Genomic DNA, 23,525 nt, shown 5'->3' with positions numbered 1-23,525 from the left:
TAGCATGTAAATCACCTGGGAGAACACTATGTTTTATGTTTCATGCATGCCCTGAGTATGCTCACAGGCTTTCAGAACTTGAAACAGGATGCACCTCACTCACCAGTTAGGTGCCTTGTGTCACTGTGAATGCATTCCAGTTTGCACATGCTAAAACTACTTTATTATTCTGAGCACATGTAGTATTGTTAATGAGGAGATTCACTTTTGTGAGTTGCACTGCTATTGAAGACATGCCCACCTCTTACTCAGTGCTGGGACCTGACTCAGTATTGTGCTTGGTTTTGCAGAAGCACACAGCGGTCAAAGCTGCAGCCAAGATCAGTGGTAGCTGCTTGAATAAGCACACAAAGTAATAAGTAATGCCAGGTTTTCAGAAGAAGCCCCTCCTGAGTGTCTCAGGGCACCTAAGAAGAGTGGTTTCTTCTGATCTCAACCTTTGGTCTTCAAAAAAACCTTTTTTCCTCTTTATAGCTCAGTTGTTTTTGTTTTTAATATACTGGTGTTTTGTGCTTGAGAACTGACAGGAATTTCTGAAACTTCAGTCATTCTTTTTCAGAACAGAGTTCTGTCTAGTGTTGAAAAAGTCAAGTATTGGGATATTATTGAACATCATAGATTAAGAACAACACTGAATAATTGCTTCCTAGTAAAGCAGTTAGTAGTTACTGCCATATGCTTGCTATTACAGTCCAAGGTAACATTAAAATTTTTTTTTTGTTTTGGATCCACGAAGCAAAGTCCAACCGTAGAAGGGCCGAGTGCAAGCAGATTTTATTTGACAACTAACACAGGCAAAAAAAATATAGAGCCAGGCAAAAGAGAGAGAGGAAAATAAGATGTAAGACAGAGAGAAAACTTGTAAGGAAGTGGGAAGAAAGAATGAGGGAGAGAGAGAGTGACCACCAGGGGTGCAGCTGCACAGTGAGTTCCTTCAGGACATTGTGCTGATCCTGGATAGGGTGTGATGGGAGATGGTGGTGGGTCAAGAGACAACCAAAGAGCCCCAGCATGGACAGCCATATATACCCCTGAGTTCCTTTTGTTCCAAAGGGGCAGCTGTCAGTCAGCTGCCACAGAAGCCAGGTCCATCGGCATCAGAACCATTGCAGACAGGCTGCCTGGAGGGGGGGAGCTTCTGCAGCAGGGTGCAGTCCCCCACTCACTCATCTGTTCTTATCTCCTTCCAGGCACCACTTCCCACTCCATTCCAGCCCACTCAGCCAGGCACATCAGCATCAGTACAATCAAGGTGGCTTCCTCCAGCCTGGGCAGGGTAATCCTGCCTGGAGGGACATCCCAGCATTGCAGGCTGTCCCTCAGAAAAGGGGAGTAGTCTCCACCCAGTAGTTCTTATCTCTTCCCAAGGTGTCACCCCCTGCTCAGTTCTGGCCAGCCAGGTCCTCCACCCTGGCCAGGGCTACTCACTTTAAAATTGCTCTTTTGAGACAATTGCAATTCAGTGAGGTCAGACTCTCACACTTGCATCATATGAAGCTGTAGTTTTGTGGTAAAATAGTATATGCCAATATAATCTAAGACTGCCATAGTGGATACATACAATAGAGAAAAGCCTTTTACAGGAGATTTTAATTTTAGCAATTCTTAACTTTTTTATACTTTGCTTTTGTTCCTTATTAACACTCTTTTTAGGAAGAATATAGCTGGACCTAGATTTGTCCCTAAGAATCATTCTGAACTGATAGCTGGTTCTGAAAAGCAGTACAAAATGTTTTATAAATGAGTTGAAAAGGATGTAAATTACATTCTCTGATTCTCTCTTGTCGCTGCTTGCAGCTGTTGTATTTTATTGTTTTTAGCTACTGAGAGTAGTTGAAAATACACCTACTCCATACAATAAGTATGTGAACTTATTGAAAAGCTTCAGAACTTAGGAAGTAACATCATATAGAACGTAGGTCCAGAAGAAAAAACTTGATGTTAGTCAGTCCTACTACTGCTGCATTTTTTCTTTTTGTCTGATTAGTGACCCCTCACACATGAGCCTTATTTAGGGGGACTAATGAGGGATTTGTGTGTGAGGAATAGGGTTGGAAAATATTTCCAATGTTTATCTCTGCCAAAGAATTAAGTGGTGCATCTCTTATTCTGTTCCTTCTGCCCTTGAGCATCTCAGGGGCTCTTGGGTACTTGCCTCTTAATGCTTGTTCCATAACTAAAGCAGGTCTGAGTTACACTTGGCTTCCTGCTGTTCCTTGGTTTAGTGTGAGTGTGCATTACTGATGCTGTAGTTCAACACAGCATCTGCTGCTGGTTTATTGCAGACCTCTCATTTTCACTGGGCACCATCTACTGGGCCCAGTGACTTTGCTGCAGGTTGTAAATATTCCAGTCCAACCACAGGGTTACATAAGGTGGACATGGATTTCTGCCTCATTGCAAATGCAGGATGGAAATTGCTGCTAAGTGCTTCTTTTGTTCCTCCAGTACATTTTACAGTTTGAACGTCTACATCCACCAATAATAAAGCAGTGCCTTACTTAGAGATTTCTTGATAGATTAATTTTTTTAAATATCTTTTTGTCTTTAATCCTGGTGTCTGCTCTTGTTACATTGACTCTTCCAATTTCTCATTAAGTTCTGGTCAATTGTAGCTTATTTGCTAATTGTAGCTTATTTTTTCCTTCTCACCATATGCATATGAGTGCATGTGTATTTACATAGAGAATTTATAGTTTTTATACATTACAGCTTCTTATGTAGCTTATTTGCTAATGCATTTTTTCCTTCTCACCATATGCATATGAGTGCATGTGTATTTACATAGAGAATTTATAGTTTTTATACATTACAGCTTCTTATGTAGCTTATTTGCTAATGCATTTTTTCCTTCTCACCATATGCATATGAGTGCATGTGTATTTACATAGAGAATTTACAAAGTTTTTATATATTACAGCTTTTTATGCACTCTAAGGATGTCCTTAATTCCCAGCTTCTGTGAATACTGTTCACTGTGCATTTCTGATCATGTTCAGTTTTACTGTTGCTCTTAAGCTTTGTCAAACTGGCCACAGCAAAGCTTCAGCTCTTCAGAATATTTTTTAGTCACATACTCCATTTACACAAAGTAAAACAACCAGAGCAACCCACACAGTCACCATTTTGTAGCTTGGTACATAATACTGCTTGATTGTGTTACAGTTACCCTGCTAACATTTGTCATCTATTATTTTAGAGGTCTGTGGAGAGGTTTACATGAGTTGACCAACAAACATTGTCCTGAGGGAGTAACTTGGGATAACAATTTTTCATCTGTCAGAGACCCAGGGAACATTTTGCCCTGTTCTCTGTTTACACTTGTGTGTAAATAACGATTTCCACTAATACTCTGGGTTTAATTTTCCTGGTCGATACCCTGTGAGTTGTCTCTTACTCTTGTGATCTGTGTTGTTGTCTTTGATCTCCCTCCTACTCTTCTGATCTCTCTGTACTGAACAGCTGAAACCTTTGATCTTTTAATGTTCCAATAAAATGTAATGCCACCTTTCACTCATACCAACTGAATTACTTCCCTGGTGTAAAAGACAATAGGCAGGCTATGAGGAGAAGGGCCATTTATCAAGTGTATAAGGAAGTTTGGCATTAGTAAGGTTTCAGGGGGTGTGTTATGTTCAGTTCTGGGCAAAGCACTAAAGGTAATAAAACATCAGGAGAACAGTGACAGTGATGAGAGATTTGGATATATGAGGTAAGACAAATGCTTACAGTCTTCAAGTACATAACAACTGCAAAAAGGAAGGAAGAACCTAAAGTTCAAATCCATGGTGGCTAGAACTAGTAATTTTAGCTGGTAGTAAGAGAGATACTGCCTGGACATGTCAAATGTCAGGGTAGCTAAACAGGAATAGATCATCATACAGGGAATTTACAAGTCCTGGAGCATAGCAGATCCACCAGGAACTTACACTTCTTTCCTTCAGTATCTCCAGCCACCTTCTGCAACAAAAGAAAGAAGGATTAAAATTGTCTGAGAGGGAGCTTTTACCACCCCAGATGCTCCCAGCAGCTCCAAAGACTTCCAGAAGTGATAGGATTGTACGGAGGTGGCTGTAGTTTGTGTAGTTTGGGACCACATCGAGATTATAGTGGAATTTCTCTTACAAATTTTGAGTTGTGACACACACATTGATGCACACTATGCTCATATTTCTGTCACACCAACTGTTGTTATCCCACTCTTTGTACAAAGGCAAGCACCACCATGGGAATTTCTTAGGATGTAGACCCTAGAGAGAGAGGGATATAAATGTATATGAACCTGGACCTTGTGAGCATGCATTCACCACAAGCACCTGAGCTCAAAGTACATTGTGAGATCTGTTCTGCTGTTCTTTTAATTAACAGAGTGCTAAATTAGAGCCTCAGATAGTTGTATCCCTATTAATATCCTGATTAAAAATAATATTACTGGGGTAGTTAGCCAAATAGGGTCTAATATAATGGGGGAGTCTACTTGTCACGGTCATAATGAAATGCTCAGAGCAAAGTTTCTGTATGTACCTGTTGCATTAGTGCTGGTCATTCCTGAGAAATTCCTGGTCTTATATATATCTCATAGGAAACCCGAGTTGGCAAGAAGGCATTAAAAAAAATCACAGTGCCACAGAAAAAAGTCCAGCAAGATTGTCATTTAACTAAATGACTGATTTTGCAATACATGCTTGAGGTTTCTTCAGCCTCACAAATAATGCTGTTCATTGTTCTGTAGCCCACTAGGTGGCATTCCTTGCTTAGAAGTTTGCAGGCAGCCCCGTGCCCCTGGTTTGCTGTTTGCTCTTGACATTTCTTAGGTTTTCAGCTTGATTCCACCTGTAAAAACTTAGTAGCTATTTTATCAGTATAAATACTGTGATGTGCTAATGACATTTTCTTTTCAGCTCTTTTATTTGGTTCTTCGTGGCAAAGCAGCATTTCTATGCAATCACATTTAAATGGCAGAGGTTTCAAAAGTTGTGTTTCTACAGGTATCAGAAATTCAGGCAAGAACAGCACTGCTTATGTGGTCACCTCCATCCAGTGATACCAGAGAAGACACTGACAAGAATGATCTACCAGAGGTTTATACTTATGAAGTGATGATTTCAAGTACTGGAAAAGATGGAAAGTACAAAACTGTATATGTGTAGGTGTTCATTAGTTTTAATTATTGCTGTTGCGTTGTATCATGTGGCTTATAACCTCATTAAAAATCCACCCCTAGTCTGGAGATTTAAATAATTAGCAGTTTTTTGCAGCTTCTCTTTTGAAATGAGCTACATCTTTTCAGTACAATTGGTTTTGTTGTCTAATTGAGGACTCTGCTGTCAATTAGAATTTAAAGATGTTGGAAGCATGTTTTAATATCACTTATCTGTATTTCAAGCAGCTGCACTGAAAACTGGATTCTCAAGCAGTGAGAAATACAAATTGTACTGTAGTTATTTACTTCAGTACATGCTTCTTCTCCCAGTAGGGTTATCCCTCCCTTCCCTGAAAATTAGCTTGGTAAGAGAAAATCTTACAATATGAAGTGAAATAAGTAGATTCACACATAACACCTCTCCAGCAGCAACCAACCAAATACAATTTTCACGTTGTTTAATTCCTAACACAATGGCTATCAATCAGTTTTTTGCAACTTGGGAGAAATACAACAGTAAAACTTACCATTGAGGGTGTAGAGTTTCCTAATAATTATAAATCTTTGCATTTAGCTGGTTTATTTTAGTCACCCTTCATGGATTTCCTGTGAGCAGTACATGCAGCACAAGTTGGATATCCCTGTCCTGGAAGCTAGAGGAAAGTGATGAGCTTTACTAACAGTTGGTGATGTCAGTAAAAGCAGCCTCATAGATGCCACTGAGATACCTTTTCTCTTTACTGGGCTCTAATAAGTAGATATATACAGTTGTTTGCAGTTTTAGATAGTAGTTTTTTCAAGGCTGAGCTGAGCTTCTAAATGCTGATGTACTCCAATGTTTTTTGTGTAATAAAATGAACACACTTGCAGCTTATCTTACTGAGCAAATGAGAAGAATGATTCCAAAAACATAATTAAATCCAAACAAAACCCAATCACAAACCCAAAGCCACCACGGCAAAACAGCAGGAATAAAATGCAGGAAGCCCCTTTAGCCACAGAAACAAAACATTAGCAAATACCTTTCCTAGGAGTGTTAAGTGGATATTAGATGATATGTGCTTTTTCATGAATGTATGGGATTCTGAAACAGGCTCTTAAACCAAATCATATCTCTTTCCAGTGGAGAAGAAAATAAAGTTACTGTAAATGATCTCAGGCCAGCAACTGATTACCATGCAAAGTGAGTATCTTCTTCTCTAGTCATTAAATTCAGTGGAAATGTTTTTAAAGTTTGGTTTTATCTGTGTATTTGCATAAGTCTACAGAGATTCTTTACCTCATCCCACCCTTCTTTGAGTCACAAATCAACATTTTTGGCTTAGCTGACCACTCAGGCCATTTTGGAAAACAGAAGATTGTTTCACCCTCATCCAGCATCCATGCTCTTTACTTCTCAGGTCATGCCAGAACAGTGACATTCTGTTACTGATGCTGCCTTTCTCATGTTTCCCAGAAGGAACAGAGGGAGGTACTTGCACAGGGACATGTTCACTGCTCACCTTCTTCATGTCATGCTGCTTTCATTTTGCTCCAGCAGACCAGTGAATTTGAGTCCTTACACATTACCAAATAAGCCCCTAGCTGAATGTAATTCTACTCTTTTAGCAGAATTTGCTGCTTCACTATGTTCTACTGAAGAAACAGCATAGGATTGGAAATGCATAGTTAGGTATTCTTGCCTTGTTTTTTTACATATTGGAGGGCTGTCTTATTTCTTGGTTTAAAAAAACCCAGTATGAATAATGTTGTTTATAAATACATAACATTGTGAAGGCAGAAATAAAAACTACTTTAAAATTACAGACTCTTCAAGCAATAATTGCTAGTGGGGACAAGAGCTTCAGAAGTGGCTGAATACACAGCATGTGAGGGATTTTCCTCTCTTGACTTTGTGGAGAACCAGGAGACCCCTGTATACTGACCAGGAAACCAATTTGGAGGCAGCTGGTAGGATGCACAGGGAACAGAAGTGTGAATAAGAACTGAGTAAGAAACAAAGTCAGAAAAGTTGTGCATCTTTCCATGTGAGCTTTAGAACATCAGCAGTAGAGTGGAGGAGAATTTCTTCTAAGTCTCTTGAATAACATTTGCTCCAGTGGTAGAGCTACATTCCTGGTCCTTGGTGTGAGGAGGTCTGTTATCTCCTAGTGCAGTTTTCCAGTGTACTTCCAGGTTGCCAAACCAGAAGCAAAGGAGGGTTGGTCTGCTCTTCATCACACAACTCATTTAATTTGGGCCACTGTATGGCCTACAGCACAAGTTCAAGAGAAGGATGAATAATAGATTGAATCAGAGCTCTTCATATGCAAGTGTTTCCCTGTGATTTTATTCCTATTTTTAGCAGTGTTTATGTACATTACCCAGTGATGTTTAAGTTGATTTTTTTTTTCCTATATAAGTCCTTTTTTATCAGGCTATGTTCAGATTCTTTCTTGCTTAATTATGGTTGGTTTAGATTGCCTTCTAAACCAGCAGCCCATGTTTTACACCACTGATCAGAGGAAAGTGGGGATTTTGTTTGCTTGTTTTTATGTTGTTTTTTTTCCCAAATGAACAGATAAATCAGAAGAAATTAATGTGCAATTTCACCTAAGGGAGGAAATAAGGCATAGCTATGTAGCTGAGGGGGGAGGCGGGGGAGCATACAGTGGGAAGCCAGATAATCTATCTCATTTTGGATTTAAAAAAAAAAGCTTTTAGAAAAATAAACCATTTCTCTTTGAGACAGAAGCAAGATTTCACTTTTCTGAAGTACACGGAGAATTAATTCATAGCCTTCCTAAAGGAAAGGACAGGGTGAACAGACTCAGCAAGGTCTTGAAGGAGAGTAGAAGGTACTCTGAAAATGTATGAACAGTTTTATAGTGCTCATCTGACAAAAGCACTTCCAGCAGAATTATTCATAATATCAATATGTCTAGATGTTACCATTATTTCTCAGCCACAATACAGTAAGTAACAGACATATTTCAAATGTAATTGTGAGACTAAAGCTGACTGATGGTAATGATGTACATCCAAACTAAAGAACTCTTGTTTTGCATTACTTCTGTTAACCAAGATGATTCAACCAGCTATTTATTTCTAGCAGTGATATTTTAATAATAAGATAGCATTTTTTCAATTTTCTTTGGAAACTGTATATACAGATTTGGAAGAAAAATGTCATTGGCTCTTCTTCACTTTAGAGTTCAAGTAGAATGCAACTGTGTAAAGGGGAACCCTTCAGAAGCAGAGAGTTTTACCACAATAAGTTGTGAACCTGATACTCCAAATCCACCCAGGATAACTAATCGGACCAAAAATTCTCTTACTCTGCAGTGGAAGGTAAGAATTGTTTTAAAACCTTTAAAATAAATATTTTTAACTCTTCAGATTTTTCAGGTTTGTCAATAAAATGCCAGTTCATTGAAATGGAAAGATTTTGTCAAACATGATGGTTGTAGTTCTGTGACTGAGCAGTACAGTACTGGGCTAAATGTGGACCTCAGTAAAAAGAAATTGCCAGGGAAGTAAGGAGCCTTTGTAGATAAAATTACTGAGCTCACATGAGAGACACTGGTTTGAGCTGCAGTCCTCTACTACCAGTGTGGAACCAGTTCTGTTCTCAGTACTGAAAATCAGCTTGTTTGTGCAAAGCAAGTTAAGTGGTCTGGAAAGACTGAGTTCTAACCAGACTTGCAATCTAGCTGCTCAGAAAAATTCTGGAGCACTTTACACTGCTGCCAGAATACTTTTCAAGGTCTAAATTACAAAACAGAACTGAAAACATGATGCAAGCCTTCATTGGATGTAGGCTGAAGTAGGACTACCTTGGCAAGTGAAACAGTCATGTAAGGGGAGCATCATTTGACCTTCCCTGATTTGATCCATACATGAACTTTTTCCTTCAGTCGTCTTGTAACCAGTTGGAGCTCTAATTTGCTTCTTTTCCTCTTGCAGGCATCTTGTGATAATGGTTCTAAAATCCACAGTTACCTTCTAGAGTGGGATGAAGTAAGCAAGTTATATTATTCTAGTCTGTTCTGTTCTATTCTTAGTTTTGTAGGTTTTTAAACAGTACCTGTATGTGACTCTGCTCATCAAGTTGTATGAAAATTATTAATTCTGTCTAGAGGCATGTGAGAAATAAGTAATATCTAAAACAATTATGAAAACGTAGTTATTGCCCACATTTTTCTTGGAGAATATAAAATATTAGGAAATTATTAGTTGCATGGTTCTGCTACTCTTAATAGTGGCTTTTTCACCTGTAGTCCAATACTTTCTTCTAGAGCTGACACTGAAGGTTGGTTTTTCTGTAATACTTCTTCTTTTGTACTAAGAGTGTGGGCCTGCTACACCCTCGCAAGCATCTTCCAGTTCCTACCTGGACAGCTGCCCTTAGATTACAGAGCTGCAGAAGCTTAATGTGGTTTTCCTTCCAATCCTGTGAAGCTGGGAAATGGAAGGAAAACAAAAGAAAAATATATATCATTCAATATATATACGAAGTTATATATCTACTACAACCTGCTGAATATATATATTACTGCCTCACTATATGGGAAATTCTTGAGTTATGTTTCATTTCAAATAATGAGCTTACTTCACATTTGTGTGTTGCTTTATTGAGGGACACATATATAATAGGGTGAATGATGTGATTAATTTAATTCTTTTTCAGGGAAAAGGAAATGGAGAGTTTTGCCAGTGTTATTATGGCCAACAGAAGCAGTATAGGATTACTAAACTATCACCAGCAATGGGGTACACCTTTAGACTAGCAGCCAAAAATGACATGGGAATGAGGTAAATACTATTATATACAAAAAATATGGAATTCATATGCATGAATATGTTTGCTTGCTTAGGAAAATCATAACATGACATTTAAAGAAACACATCACTTGTCCAACTGGAATGAAATGGTAAATAGAATAATTCAGTTAGAAGGGACCTACAGTGATCATCTAGTCCAACTGCATAGTTAATTCACAGTATGTTATTAGATTATTTCATTTGCAGATGTCCCTTTGTACTATGAACCACTTGACCCTGCCTGAGCAGGGGAGGTTGGACAAGCTGACCTGTGTGGATCCCTTTCAACCTCAGCTATTCTGATTCCCAGCATATTGTGTTTTCTCCAGCAACCACTACAAATGTGTGTATTTATCATTTAAGTGCTTCAAAACTCAGCCCCTCTTAGCAGCAGCTACTGCAGCTACTTCTGCCAGACTAAAGCCTTATTTCCTGAACAGCCTGCTAAGACATTGGTACATGGTGTCCCTAGAATGGGGAACACAGACAACCTGACTGCTCTCATGTGAAATTAGTTTGGGCTGTGCTGTTTTTTCACTTCAGTCTTTGTAGACCTTTTCAGGCCACTGAAGTTGCTGCTTTGGACACTTCTCATACTTGCAGTAGAATTTTTGGCTAAGCAGCACCTTGTAGAGACATACATGTAGTATAATTGTGGCTTTTGTGGCTGATGTAATAAGCACTTCTAAAATTCTGGGGATCATGCTAAAAGATAAGCAGCTCAGAGCTGACAGTATAAAGACATTGTCAGTAACTCTGCTCAAGCAGCAAATAAGTCTGTCAGAACCATATTGTGCTCTTTGCCACAGCCTGTTACTCAGATTTGTCCTATTATCCAATGTGTCTGTGAGTCAGTCTCCTGTTACTCTAGAAAATGAACAGGATAGGACACTACCATCTCAATGAATTCTTTCAAAGTTTTAGAGCTTATTAGGGATGTTTAAGATATGTCAAATTTCCTTTCAGTTGTTATTTTCAGAAGCTACAGAGCACCAAAATTTGTTTTGAATTTTTGAACGAATGACATCTGACTTCAGTAAAGAATATAAAAGAACTTTAAAAAAAAAATACTGGTTTCTCAAATTATGCTGCTTGCACTACTGGGTGAATTAGTTCATGGTGATGCTTCCTGGTCTTCAGGCAAAGTGAATAAACCTAGCTAATAGTCACACTGCCAGGGCTCAGCATCTGCAGAGCTGACTGCCAGTGTCCACCACTACTTGGTAGCACTTGGACCTTGGGGTCCCATGTGGCATGAGAACAGGGCTTCTCTAGCTGTCAGACTAAAATTGGTATTATGCATTTATTTTTTTTTAATTTGGTTTTTAAGTACTATGAGCATTGTGCTGCAGCTCACCAGAGTGTGTTTTTATAGCATGAAATAGAGGATGTGCAGCTGGTACAAGGAGGTGCTTGAGGGAGCAATGCCTGCATGGACAGTGTTGGAGAAAGGACAGCACAAAGAACAGGGAGCCAGATGGGTTGTAGTTCATGCTGGACAGAAGAAATCTTCTGACTATTCAGGATGTGAAAGCTACAGCTGGGTTTGGAGATCTGAGGCTTTGGAGAGTACTCAGGGAATGTGTTGCAGAAAGCTCCTGTTCCAGCATCTTTCGTTAGGCACCTGCTTTGGGTCAGTGGGCTAAAAGAAATTTTGGCCTGCTCTAACACAATTATGTTTATTATGTTACTGCCTTCTGGATGTTGTTTCTGCAATGAATTATTCTGAGTGGCTCCTGGACGTTGTCTTGATGAAATTCAGTTGGAACTGTTCAAAAAACTAAAGAGAGGGAGTGAGCTGGCAGTTAAGGAAGGTCCTGTGCTTGAGCTCTCTTCCTGTTCCCCTTTTACATCTGCAGGTATTACTGGTGCTTGCAATGTGACCTGATAGAGGACACTGATCAGTTAATTACTCTTCTTAAACTAATCACGCCAAATAGATTTTTAAATCAATATTTCATAACCTTGTAAAGATGCACTTTATTGTCTTTATGGTATTATTTAATTAAGAAGTCTCTTGAAATAATATTTGTCAGGGTAGAGTGCCTGGTTATTCTATATGAAGACTGTTGAGAAACTTGGGCATCTGGAGAGAGAATTTTGTCTAAATGTTTCTACCAACAAGAACAGATATTTTTAAGTTTAATTCTAACACATGAAACAGTGGCTAAAGAAAACTGGAAAAATAAAGTTTGTTTGAAAGATAGATGGGATTGTTGTACTCCTAAGTGAATTGTCTTAAGAGTCATTCAAATGTAGGTATCACTGGAACTCTTTTATCTGATTTCACTGTATTTTGGAGTGCTTCAATCACATAAATAGATTAAATGCTTTTCAGGTGTGGGGGTTTTTTGCCTTATATTTCCTTATAGGGTGCTCCTTCATTAGTTCATTGTGAGCAGAGATAAGCTTAGTGTTTGTATAGCCTCTCTTCATGATTTCTCTAGCCTACTTACATAAAGCTGAATTTTTTTGATAGATATATTACATATATCACATCATCTACATTTCAGAGATTTTATTGCTTCTGACTTTTTATAAGGGAAAGAAAACACTATTCCCCCCCAAATTTAAGAAATTTTCTTATTTTGTACTTTTTCACTTCTTGCTTCATAATCCATTTCACAGTCTGTATGTCCACAGACTGCATGTCTACTTCCAGTGCTACTGACACTCTAAATAAGGTGTCTCTAAGATTTTGAGTTGTTTGTTTTTTGTTTTTTTTTTTTTAACATCGAAACCACTTTAGAGCATTCCAAAATTTACAGCTTGTGAATTTTTGTAATGCAGGTTGGGTAAGACAGAAAGTGAAGTCGAGGTATTATATTGAGATTTTTTAGGAAAGTTGGGTTCTGACACAAAAGGTATTTAACTGGTTGTGTTGTTCAGCTATACAGAGAATTTTGTTTTCAGGGTTTTCCTGTTGCTCACTTAGGTTAACATGTGGCTTTTAGATTAAAATTATACCTGTGACATCAGCTTCATACAGTTAGGAAGTCAAGACTAGCCCTAAGCCTACGAGTGCTTCTTGTGGAAGCAGCAAATCTAAATACACAACACCTGAGAAGAGGTGGGTGTTTGGTAGAGTCTACCTGAATACATCAGACACATCTGAGCAAGCACAGTACCCACTTACTGATTTCTGCATCCCTCCCGAGATTTACAGTAGGGTTTTTTATGTAAATTATTTTTCTTTCCACTCCAAGCCATATGTCAGCATCATGAGATAAGGTTAACAGTTGGAGATTCACTAGTGTGTCTTCTGCTTCTTCTGCAATAAGACTTTCATATTGGCAACTCTCAGGTAACTTGACATTGTCTGAGGCTGTCATTCTATTATCTTCTGAATCACTAGGGCAATTAGTACTTCACAGTATACTTGAAGAACATAATTGCTGCTTAGAAAGTGAGATTTTTTTTATATATCTTCCCATATATGTTTTTATGTCTTCATGTTTTCACTTTTAATAGGACTTACTCTGTGGTATTAGTACATTATTGAATATAGAGCTTTGTTGTTTTAGAATAATAACATGAAAAAATGAAACGTTTTGGTTTTGGGGTTTTTTTTTGTATTATATCATACAAAGGATCTTTCAATTATGAACATGTTAATCTTGCTACTGACAGACTCATGGGCAAGTGAAGTTGACTGCATGTACCAGCTTGCAAGTTCCAGTTATGCACATGTCCAAGAAATTGTCATAGCTGTGTTTAGTAAGAATTCTGTTTTTTCTAGATGTTATGTCTAGTTAGTTTACATACTGTCTGTTTTAAACAGTGATTTTAGTGAAGAAGTCCTGTATCATACCTCAGGCACTGCCCCAACCACACCAGCAAGTCCTTTGCTGATTAATGCTGGAGTTACTTGGTTATCCCTACAGTGGACAAAACCCTCAGGAACACCATCAGATGAAGGAATCTCGTATATATTAGAGATGGAGGATGAGAACTCAGTAAGTTTAGAATACTTATTCTCAATATGAAAAGAGAATATAATGTGTATGTTTGATACATTATCCTATGAAGTGTAACAATTATTACTTTTGCTAGAATATTCTACAAATAAATGTAGTTTCTGAATTAAGCTAATGACTTGTCATTGCTTTCTTCTTTTTATTGTGACATTAATTGTTATTAGTGTTGTTAAACCTTGTAAGAGCTGGACACAGGTAATTGCATCATGAAGTGTGGCCTCCCTAGATGTCATATCAGCCTAGATGTCATTTGGTTTAAAATTATTCCTGTTATACCTTTTGACAGGATTAGGAATAATTCTTGTTGACACCATGTATGTTTTTCTTTGCTGTTCTTTTCTCCTCTTCTGATTGGAGAATAGTTAATTAATTTCCCCTTCTTTAAAAAAGACGTATCACGTATTTATACAATGAAAATGCCCTTATTACTTTGCCAGAGGATCATAACAATTATGGTCAGAAAGAATTTGTTTGTATGAAGTATGTTTCATGCTCTGGTCTGCAAATATGTTTCAAGTAATCCTGTTTAATTCTGCAGGGATATGGTTTCAAGCCAAAATATGATGGTGATGATCTTACCTACACCGTGAAGAATTTGAGGCGTAGTACAAAATACAAATTTAGGGTAAGATTTTTCATATATCTGGGTGGGATTTTTTGTACTAGAGTAGCTTGAGAGTGGCTGAGGAGTGGGGAGAGCCTTTTTTAAGGAAAACCAAATTTTATGCCATCACTGGATACTTTCAGGATACGAATGGGGCATGGTGCTAGGTAATCTCATTTAGGCTTCCTTTTCCCTGAAAGGTTGAACCAGGTGATCTTGCAGGTCCTTTCCAGCCTGGGCTGTTCTGTGTTCTAAGTCACCCTTGAGTGGTTGGTTGGTTTTTGGAGCAAAGCTAAAGGCATGTCCTGCAGTATAAAGCAGAGTCAGATTAATCTCAGCTCTGCCTACAAGGGAAAAAATGTCAATAACTGTTGTCTTGCATACACCTAAAGTACTGTTTTATAAGGAAACCACTGAAGAACGGCATCACACTGCAATATGAAAGGTAGCAGTTTATGAGTTGTTTTTGCACTTCTGAAGATGCTTAATTTCTCAAAAGAAAAGATTATAATGGGGGCTGATCTTACAGTGCTTGTGGGGTTTTGTTTTATGCAATTTAATATCTAAATAAGGTTAAAAATACAGTGTATTCCAAGGACCTGTACCAAGCTAGGACTGTGTTGCCCACACAGGTGCTTAAAGAACAGCTGATTACCTTGAAACTATCTTCTGCAGGATTTGATCATAGCCTTCATTTGAAAGTAATCCTTCATGTTAATCATACGTATTACTAGTAAATACATAGTTAACTTAAACAGCCTAAGTTTCTCATTAAATAAAAAAATCAACATTTATACCCTATTTTTCTTAACAGAACAGTAAACAGAAGTCTCTGATCACTCATTCATGGGGCATAAAGGCAAAACAAACATTGTGTTAATCAGATCTTCAATTTTTATTACACAAGGGAAAGACTTAATTAGTAGTAATACTCCCTAAGGCTTTTGAAAGAAGCTTTATAACCACTGAAAACATTATTCTAATATGTACATACTGTGCCTGTTTAACTTCATTAGTAAGGGCCTAAAGACAACCAGATAATTTTTAATCTTATAAACAGTACTGGGAGACTTAGTGTCTGAGACACGTGTTAGCTCACATTTCCTTTTCTTAATCTGTACTAACATCACTCCTGTCATTTCAATTCTGCTCATTTCAAAAACAAGTAAGCCAAAAAACCTTGTCAAGATTGTTCAGCTTTTTTGCATGGTACAAATAGAAATACACAGTAAACTGCAGCCACAACTAATAAGTGAAGAATAGCAGCAATTGGTTTTCCTAGAATCACCGAAAATCTAGGTTGGAAGGGGCTTTTGGAAATCATCAAAGTCAAACTTGTATGGTAAGCATGGGCATTAGGTTAGGTAGTTCATCCCTCTTCTAGCCCTGATCCTGTAGACTTCAGTATTTCCAGCAAGAGAGAGTTGACCACTTCTTTGGACAGCCTTTTCTTATGGTGATTAATTTATTTTCCTATATCCAGCTAGAGTTTCCCCTGATAGACTTTGTGCCTCATGTCTGTTGTCCAGTCATCACAGTTCCCTGTGAAGACAGCATCTTCATCTCTTTTGCTACTAGCTTTTAGGTAGGCTGTGTCTAGATCCCCTGCCCCCAGTGAAACTTCTTTTTTCTTAGGCAGAATAAACCCAATTTCTTCAGCCTCTCTTTCTGTGTCAGGTTCTCCAACCCATGATGATTACATGCTAACCCTCTTCTATATTCTCCCCCTCTTGCCAGTCTTTCTTGAACTGGGAGGGCCAAAACTAGACACTGTACTCCAGTCATGGCCTAAAGTGGTGTAATCACATGCCTTTTTTTTTGCTGGCTAAATTCTTGCTGATGCAACCCATGCTTTTGTTACTGCCAGGATTCTCTGCTGATTCACATGCCTTGCTCCCCACCAGGATCCCAAAGTCCTTCTCAGCAGAGATCAAAAAAATAAAAGCTGTTCAGACACCAGACTGTACTGCTCCTGGGATTATTCCATCCTGAGTGCAACACTTTATCCCTACCCATATCAAAACTCACATGGTTCTTGTTGATGCAATCCTCCAGCCTGTCAAAATCCATACAGTGGCTGTTCCTTCCAGCATATTTCTCTCTGCTCCTTGTTTGGTGTCACATCCAAACCTAGGGAGAGTGCATTCACTCCTGTCATCTAGGTCAGTTATAAAGGTATTGAATAATACCTGACACTGTGTTGATTGCTGAGGAAATCCACTCAGCAGCAGCTGCCAATTTGCCTTCCAACCATTAACTGCTACCCTTTGAGCCTGGCATTCTGCCAGGTTTTCCACACTCATTTTGTGGTCCATCTGTCCTGTCTGTATCTTACCAACTTGTCTACATGGATGTTGTGGGAGACCATGTCAAATAAAACATCAGGGTAGGTGATGTCAGATTGGTTAAACATTGATTGAATCTAAACACCTTCTGTAAATAACTGCAATGACAACCTCTGCCATAATTTCCCTTGGGACTGAAGACTTCCAGTCATCTTTGCTGTTGTTCATAAAACTTAGTCATATAAACACTTTTTTATCTCTGAATGTCTTTCCCTAAAAGACAGCATTGTAGTAACATGAGAGTGCTACCTAACTAATCCAAATTGTTCAGGGCTTTTTTAGTAGTTACTAAAGCATCACTTTTTGCTGCTTACTTAATTACACAAAAATATTTTGCTCCAAGTGGGAAAGGAATTGCAGTTAAATTTTTAATACTTCCACATTCCTTCAGACAAAGTTTAAAAGTGGCCTTTTTGCCCTATGTCTTCTTTGTCTTATTTCCATGCTTTTATAAAGGTTTTTTCTCATGTATATATTTTGTTATCTATAAATTGCACAACTCAAAAAGAGTAGCTCTTAGGCCTGTCTAATTTATGAGCACCTTAGATGATTTTAAAAACAGGTTTTCAGATCCTTGACTTGAAATAAAGTGGTTTGTGCTATATTGACCACCCAAAGATCTCATTAGTGTCACTAATATTTGCATATCCTGCTTACTTTCTACAGCTGGGCAACTCTTAAATGTCCCAAGAAGGAGCCTAACTCTGTACACCAACAATGCAGATTTGGGGGATATGGTTGGCTGATTTGTGGGGCTTTTTATTATGGTGATTTCTGGCTTTTGTGGGGTTTTTTATTATGATGATTTCTGGGTTTTTTTCATCCACACATTTACTAGGAGTTTTTTCAAGGATTTTTTTTTCCTAGTAATTTGCAGGAATTTTTAATTTCAGTATAGTGATTGTCTTAACTGTGGGATTAATGGTAATGTAAAATGAAAGTAGCTTTATTTCTTGTGATAATTTATTATGTAGCTATCTATCTAAGCATACATATAAATTAATTTGATGTTCATATTAACAGTGAATAGCATACCACTAGCCAGGGCATTTGTTCTGTTTATAATATTTTATATATATATATATATATTTATAGGTCATTGCCTATAACTCAGAAGGGAAAAGCAGTCCAAGTGAGACAGTAGAATACATCACTTGTCCAGACAAGCCTGGAGTACCTTCAAAACCCACAGTGAAAGGGAAAATTCACGCACAGAGTTTTAAAATAACCTGGGGTAAGATTGTCCAGCTCTGTTTAGAGTGTGTCCTTTGTAATCTGTATCTATATAAATGTATGTATATATTTGTCTATAGAAGGTCAGATTTTACTTCCGTAACACTTGAGCTAACTGAGGCATTATGATCAATTTTCATGGAACTAAGAAAGATATTGATACTTCAGTTGGCAGTATAATAGTGTAATTTAATGGGAAGAATAATACACAAATAGTAATAGGGAGTGTTTTTCCAGGGAACTACAATAATATTTTTTAAAATGGCAGTGTTAATTTGTGGACTAAAAGGTTCTGGCTTTCTGGCGCAAAAAGTAGATGCCACAAAATTCTGTATTTTTTTATCAAAAGAGAAGATCGAAGTTCAACCTATTTCCTTTAAGTATTTGATTTTGATAGATAAATGTTTTTATTTGCTAAGAATCTTAAGAAACTTCATTACTCTCAGGTTTTTTCACATATGTTGTGAAATAGGAGAAGATGAAACAGTAGAAAGCAAAAGAGTTACAGGTTTTCTTTATTTTCACAGTAATTTAAACTTACCTATTTCTCTTTAATAGTGTATTTATTTCTTCTCCATTAATAATAAGAAAACTACTTGTAGAATATAAGTAGTACTTGGCAGTCCTCCATTTTTCCAGTATTTTGCTACATCAGGGCCTGATACTTGATCTTTCATGGGTAACATATTAGATACGAAGTTATTAGTCATGCCTACTTTGTAAATAAAAAAGTATCTAAAGGCTTATATAGAAAACCTCTAATAGTCATTATTTTGAACACTAATGCTCTGTTTCATTTTGGTTTTTTTTAATAACTGATAATTTTATTTTTCATTGGGAGTAATTTGTTAAACCTATAACACCTTTCCATTTACCTCACTTAGCTGGAATATTGCTGTTTTTTATAGATCCGCCGAAAGACAACGGAGGAGCAGCAATAAATACGTATGTTGTGGAAATGTCTGAAGGCTTAAATGGTAAGTACTAGGTGCATCTGTTGGTATTCAGAGGTGTTCTTTTTTGTGTGTATGTCTTGTGGGAAGAGTGAAATATATACTATGATACAGAAACTTATTGCAAAGGGCTGCCACTTAAAAATAGGGATACTGGAGCTTTTATAAAAGAGGTTCTTTTGCTCTAGCCTAGAAAGGAGATGCCACAAAACTCTGTGTGGAAAAAGGTGCTCCATGGTTAACTTACTAATTAGTTATATTCTGTTTAGGAAATGAAATTACACATTTCAGACATTTTTGTGCAGTGAGACAGGGCCACAGAGCTTTTGGTTGGGTGACAGTTGAAAGAAAAATTAGTGCTCTGTTTATCACTATTAAAGTAGAACAGAGGTGCAGCTGGTTTAACTGTTTATGTTGTTTGCTTTTATGTCCATTCCTACAGAAGGGAAATTAACAGAATTCTTAAACTGGGCATATAGCTATTCAGCTAAATTATTTTAAAAGCAAGACCTCTTAAGTAACCTTATTCCATAAAGAAAGACTGTCACTTTAAGAATGCAAGTTTATACTTCTCCAGTGCCATCTCAGATGAAGTCAGTGCACTGTCTCCAAATTGTAATGGCAGGGGTCTCAGCTGTGATTCTTTTGATACTTACTATTGCTTTCCTTACTCTCTTACATGTCCACGTTAAGTTACTTTCTGAATTATTTAGAATGCAGATTTAGTGAGCTTTGCATTGCATTTCATACCCAGTCCTCAAAATGCTGTGATGTATTGAGTTACTGGAGATTTAACTGCAAGTACCCAGTTTCCCTGCTTAATCTCTTAAAGAGAGAGAGAATGCTAAAGGGCTTCTGATTTGAGTATTTGGCTGAACAGCTAAGAATTAAATCAGTATTTCAGGTGGTGCTGTGTCGTTCAGATATACAGGAACAAACTTTATCAATGTAACCTCTAGTTACAGTCTGCACAATGAATGCTCCAGTTAAAAGTTCTTTCTGTGGAAATTTTTGCTTTTTTATCTTTCTGATGTATTTGGTTATGATGTTTAGGTGTTTTTGCTGGCCCATTAATAACTGCTTCACAGAACATAAATTCTCTCCTAGTTCATGTAAATACTAACTAAGGAAGATACTTCACTTGAGCAGATGTACAGAAATGTACCCAGGTAACTGTTTCCATGAGATGATCTGAAATTCAAAGCAAGTTTGAAGTTCTTTTGTTAAACATCAGGCACATGCTTATTGAGTGAAGTGAGGATACCTGCTGCAGCTGATTCTGAAGTGTGGCAAATGACAATTTGGTTCATTTCACATCTATTCCTAACCTTTCAGGAAACAAATGGGACACCATATACAGTGGAGCTGCTCGGGAGCATGTGTGTGATCGGCTGAATCCTGGCTCTTCCTATCGGTTACGTGTCTATTGCCTTGCAGAGGGAGGACAGAGCACGGTAAAATGAGCTATATTTTTATTAAATAAAATGTCTGTCTCTTTAGGAAAAATTGACCCAGTGGATAATAATCAAATATTGCACAGAAGTGCCTATCAGAATAGCCATCGTTAGTACCTGAAAAAGATTCCAGTATCAGTGCGCAGTGTTTCGAGTTTCTGCTCATTTCTTCATTAAATAAATGGGAATATTCTTTTCTGACACTAAATATTGTTTAAAGTCGTATTTCTTACTTGCAGAAACAGATACTGTGTTTTTTCTGTGGGGTATAATGATAGAATGTAATTTCTTAAGGCCTAACACAGACAACAGTGTAAATTTAATGTTTTGCATGTGGTCAGGGACCTACCCTGTGTGAGCAGCCAAGTCAGCCCAGCAGGAAAGGAAGGAGAAAGTGTTTCCTCAGGCTTTACAGGACTGGGCTTTGTAGTCTCTTCCCACGGTGTCTTAGCCACAATCAAAATGTTTACATACACCTAATTTTCAGTAGGTACATTTTGTATGCCTGGATATGCTCCCTTGTATATACATATTATATACACACACACTGGCACTGGCATTTCTGTGGTGCAGTTCATCCTCCAGCACTAAAATGTCATACTGTATTCTTCTTCACTCTTCCCAGCAGCAAGTGTAGCAAAACCAGCCTTGGCCCTCTGCACTGTCATGCCAATCTGAAAATTTTTAAAACTGTGCATTTTTGGTGCCATTTCTTCCCCAGCCCCCCCTTACTATATAAAATTCGTGTGTTCTTCCTCCACATAGGAGTCTCCTGCAAACACAGCCTTGCCCTCAGCCACCTGAAGTGTAAATCTGGACTCCTTCAGTGCTGGCTCAGCTGCAGTGCTTTCCCTCTTGCCACAGCTCAGCTTGCTGTTATGCAGGAGAAGACAGAATGCCTCCCAGTCACCTAACCACAGGTGTATGTATGTCTTTGGAGGCTTTAGGTCTGCCAACATCCTTCTCCACAGCCCAACCCCTTTAGTTTAAAATAAACACTATTTGAATACCAAAGAGAAGATAGCTTTGAGGAAGTCCTGATATGCTTTCTGAAGGTGTTAGAAATCAACAGAACAACTGTACAGAAAGATGTAATGAAACTTTTCTGTAGCTTGTCATGGACATATGCCTGCTGAGAACCATTTTGCTTTTAAAGTAGCATCTGTGTTCAGTGCTCCAGTACATGTCAGAGGAACTGAAAAGCAGCAGAGCTCCCAGTCAGCTCTTTCTGGAATATATGTAGAAAGCAGTTATGAAATGAGACTCTTAAGATCTGTCTCTGGTAAACTGAAAGGCTTACCAACTAAAGGCAGCCAGTGTTTGCTCTGTATCACACTGAAGCTAATAACCTCACATTGTCTCTGGCCCATTTCTGTCTGCATCCAGAATAGTCAAGGCCATCTGCTGGATATTCTTATGCCATGTATTTTTGCACGCATTTTAAATCAGAGGTGAATGAAAAAGTTGAAATAGCAATTTTTTTTCCCTACTTTTACTTTCTGAAATGTTCTTGCACAGAAAATATATAAGCCTTAGAGTAAGGTTTTAGAAATCATTAAACTGCAGTTTAATGGAAAGGAGAATGACTTTACATTTAGCAAATCATATTTCAAGCACCTATACTGTGTTTGTACTGATATAACCAGTTTTAAATTTTACCCCTTGTCTTTATATCAAAACACAAAGGCAAAAGTTAATTTTGCATCTTATGTGATTATTTAGCATGTTTTGTATGGGTATGTTGAGAAATGCATACCAGATTACTTAAGCATCTTCATGTGTTTGAGGATGTGGTTCAAAAACTGGAAGATCCTGTTTCTGACTCAAGTATTTTGCTTGTGCCATAATTGATAGCACTTGTTTTGGCCTACGTGGCTTCATTAATCTCTCTTTGCTTTTTAGGCATCTGATTCTTTACTGGTGCAGACACCAGCAGTGGTTCCTGGCCCATGTCAGCCTCCAAGACTACAGGGTAGACCAAGAGCAAGAGAAATTCAGCTGCGCTGGGGTAATTTTATTACAACTGTCAGTGAAGATAGAGGACCCAAATGTGTTACGTGTTAAATAAGTTTTTCTTTCTTTCTTATTTTTAGGACCACCTCAGGTAGACGGTGGTTCACCCATTACGTGTTATGGGCTGGAAATGTTTCAGACAGAAACTGATGAACACAGAGAGGTTTACCAAGGCTCTGATGTTGAATGCACAGTAGGCAGCCTTCTTCCAGGGAGGATGTACAGCTTCAGACTGCGAGCAGCTAACAAGGCTGGGGTAAGGAGACAATCTGAAATGAAACTGTCTCCAGAGACTGCAAATACTATTAAGGATCTTCTCTTTAAAAGGAGCTCTTAGCTGTCATTTTAAAATTATGATTTCCTACTATAGAGTCATTTGATTTACGTAGCTTATTGCTGTGAGGGAACAGATAGCTGAACATCAGTTTATAGTCAAAGGGATTTTAGAGGAAGGGAAGAGAAAATAGCTAATCAGTCTTATATCTGAATAATAGCACTGGGAAATGGTTTGGAAATGCCAAGTACGTTTATCAAAACACTGTTGCCACTGTTTTCATGTGAAGTAAGCTAGTGAATTATTTTCTGTACACACCTTTGTAAATTGTTTGTCCTTTATTTTTACAGCAGTCAGTGTTCTAGAACATAATAATTAGCATTTCCTGGCTCTCTTTTTTGTATTTAGTTTAACTTCTGAGTACTTATTTTGCCAGATGTGAGAATATTTTTTTCTACTTGGGGTATTAAATGTGTTTAAATAATGGCTGCTGTAGAACCAGCTTGCTTTAATTATGTATTCAAAGTCCTGATAGAAAGACAGAAAGGCCAAACTGCTTGCATTTGTTCCATAACATTTTCTTCATAAAAACTGTCGTTACCAGTTGGCACTACTCATGGAGATGTCTGCAGCTTAAGGCTTTAAAGCACTGATCTAACTTTTATCCCTCCCACAGAGTATTTCATTGATTTACTGTAGTTAGATATAAATAGTTACAAATAGTTA

At 37.8% G+C, this 23,525-nt stretch overlaps 1 protein-coding gene across 11 annotated transcripts in view; it reads left to right on the top strand.

Moving 5' to 3' along the window:
• The window catches only part of FNDC3A (fibronectin type III domain containing 3A), a 124,105-nt gene that overhangs the window by 88,387 nt on the left and 12,193 nt on the right, over positions 1 to 23,525 (top strand). For 6 of the 11 annotated variants that reach the window (XM_071739103.1, XM_071739087.1, XM_071739094.1 and 3 more), the window contains 12 exons: positions 4,989 to 5,146; positions 6,267 to 6,326; positions 8,296 to 8,473; positions 9,089 to 9,142; positions 9,813 to 9,937; positions 13,728 to 13,902; positions 14,462 to 14,548; positions 17,968 to 18,106; positions 19,014 to 19,082; positions 20,394 to 20,512; positions 22,415 to 22,520; positions 22,606 to 22,781. In XM_071739103.1, coding sequence (XP_071595204.1) covers positions 4,989 to 5,146; positions 6,267 to 6,326; positions 8,296 to 8,473; positions 9,089 to 9,142; positions 9,813 to 9,937; positions 13,728 to 13,902; positions 14,462 to 14,548; positions 17,968 to 18,106; positions 19,014 to 19,082; positions 20,394 to 20,512; positions 22,415 to 22,520; positions 22,606 to 22,781 — 1,446 coding nt within the window. The remainder of the gene's footprint in view (positions 1 to 4,988; positions 5,147 to 6,266; positions 6,327 to 8,295; positions 8,474 to 9,088; positions 9,143 to 9,812; positions 9,938 to 13,727; positions 13,903 to 14,461; positions 14,549 to 17,967; positions 18,107 to 19,013; positions 19,083 to 20,393; positions 20,513 to 22,414; positions 22,521 to 22,605; positions 22,782 to 23,525) is intronic. The other 5 variants (XM_071739120.1, XM_071739112.1, XM_071739167.1 and 2 more) reach the window with 1 other exon arrangement.

This window comes from Heliangelus exortis, chromosome 1 (assembly GCF_036169615.1).
Source record: "Heliangelus exortis chromosome 1, bHelExo1.hap1, whole genome shotgun sequence".
Taxonomy (NCBI): Eukaryota; Metazoa; Chordata; class Aves; order Apodiformes; family Trochilidae; genus Heliangelus; species Heliangelus exortis.
This window is presented reverse-complemented; position numbering and strand designations above follow the sequence as displayed.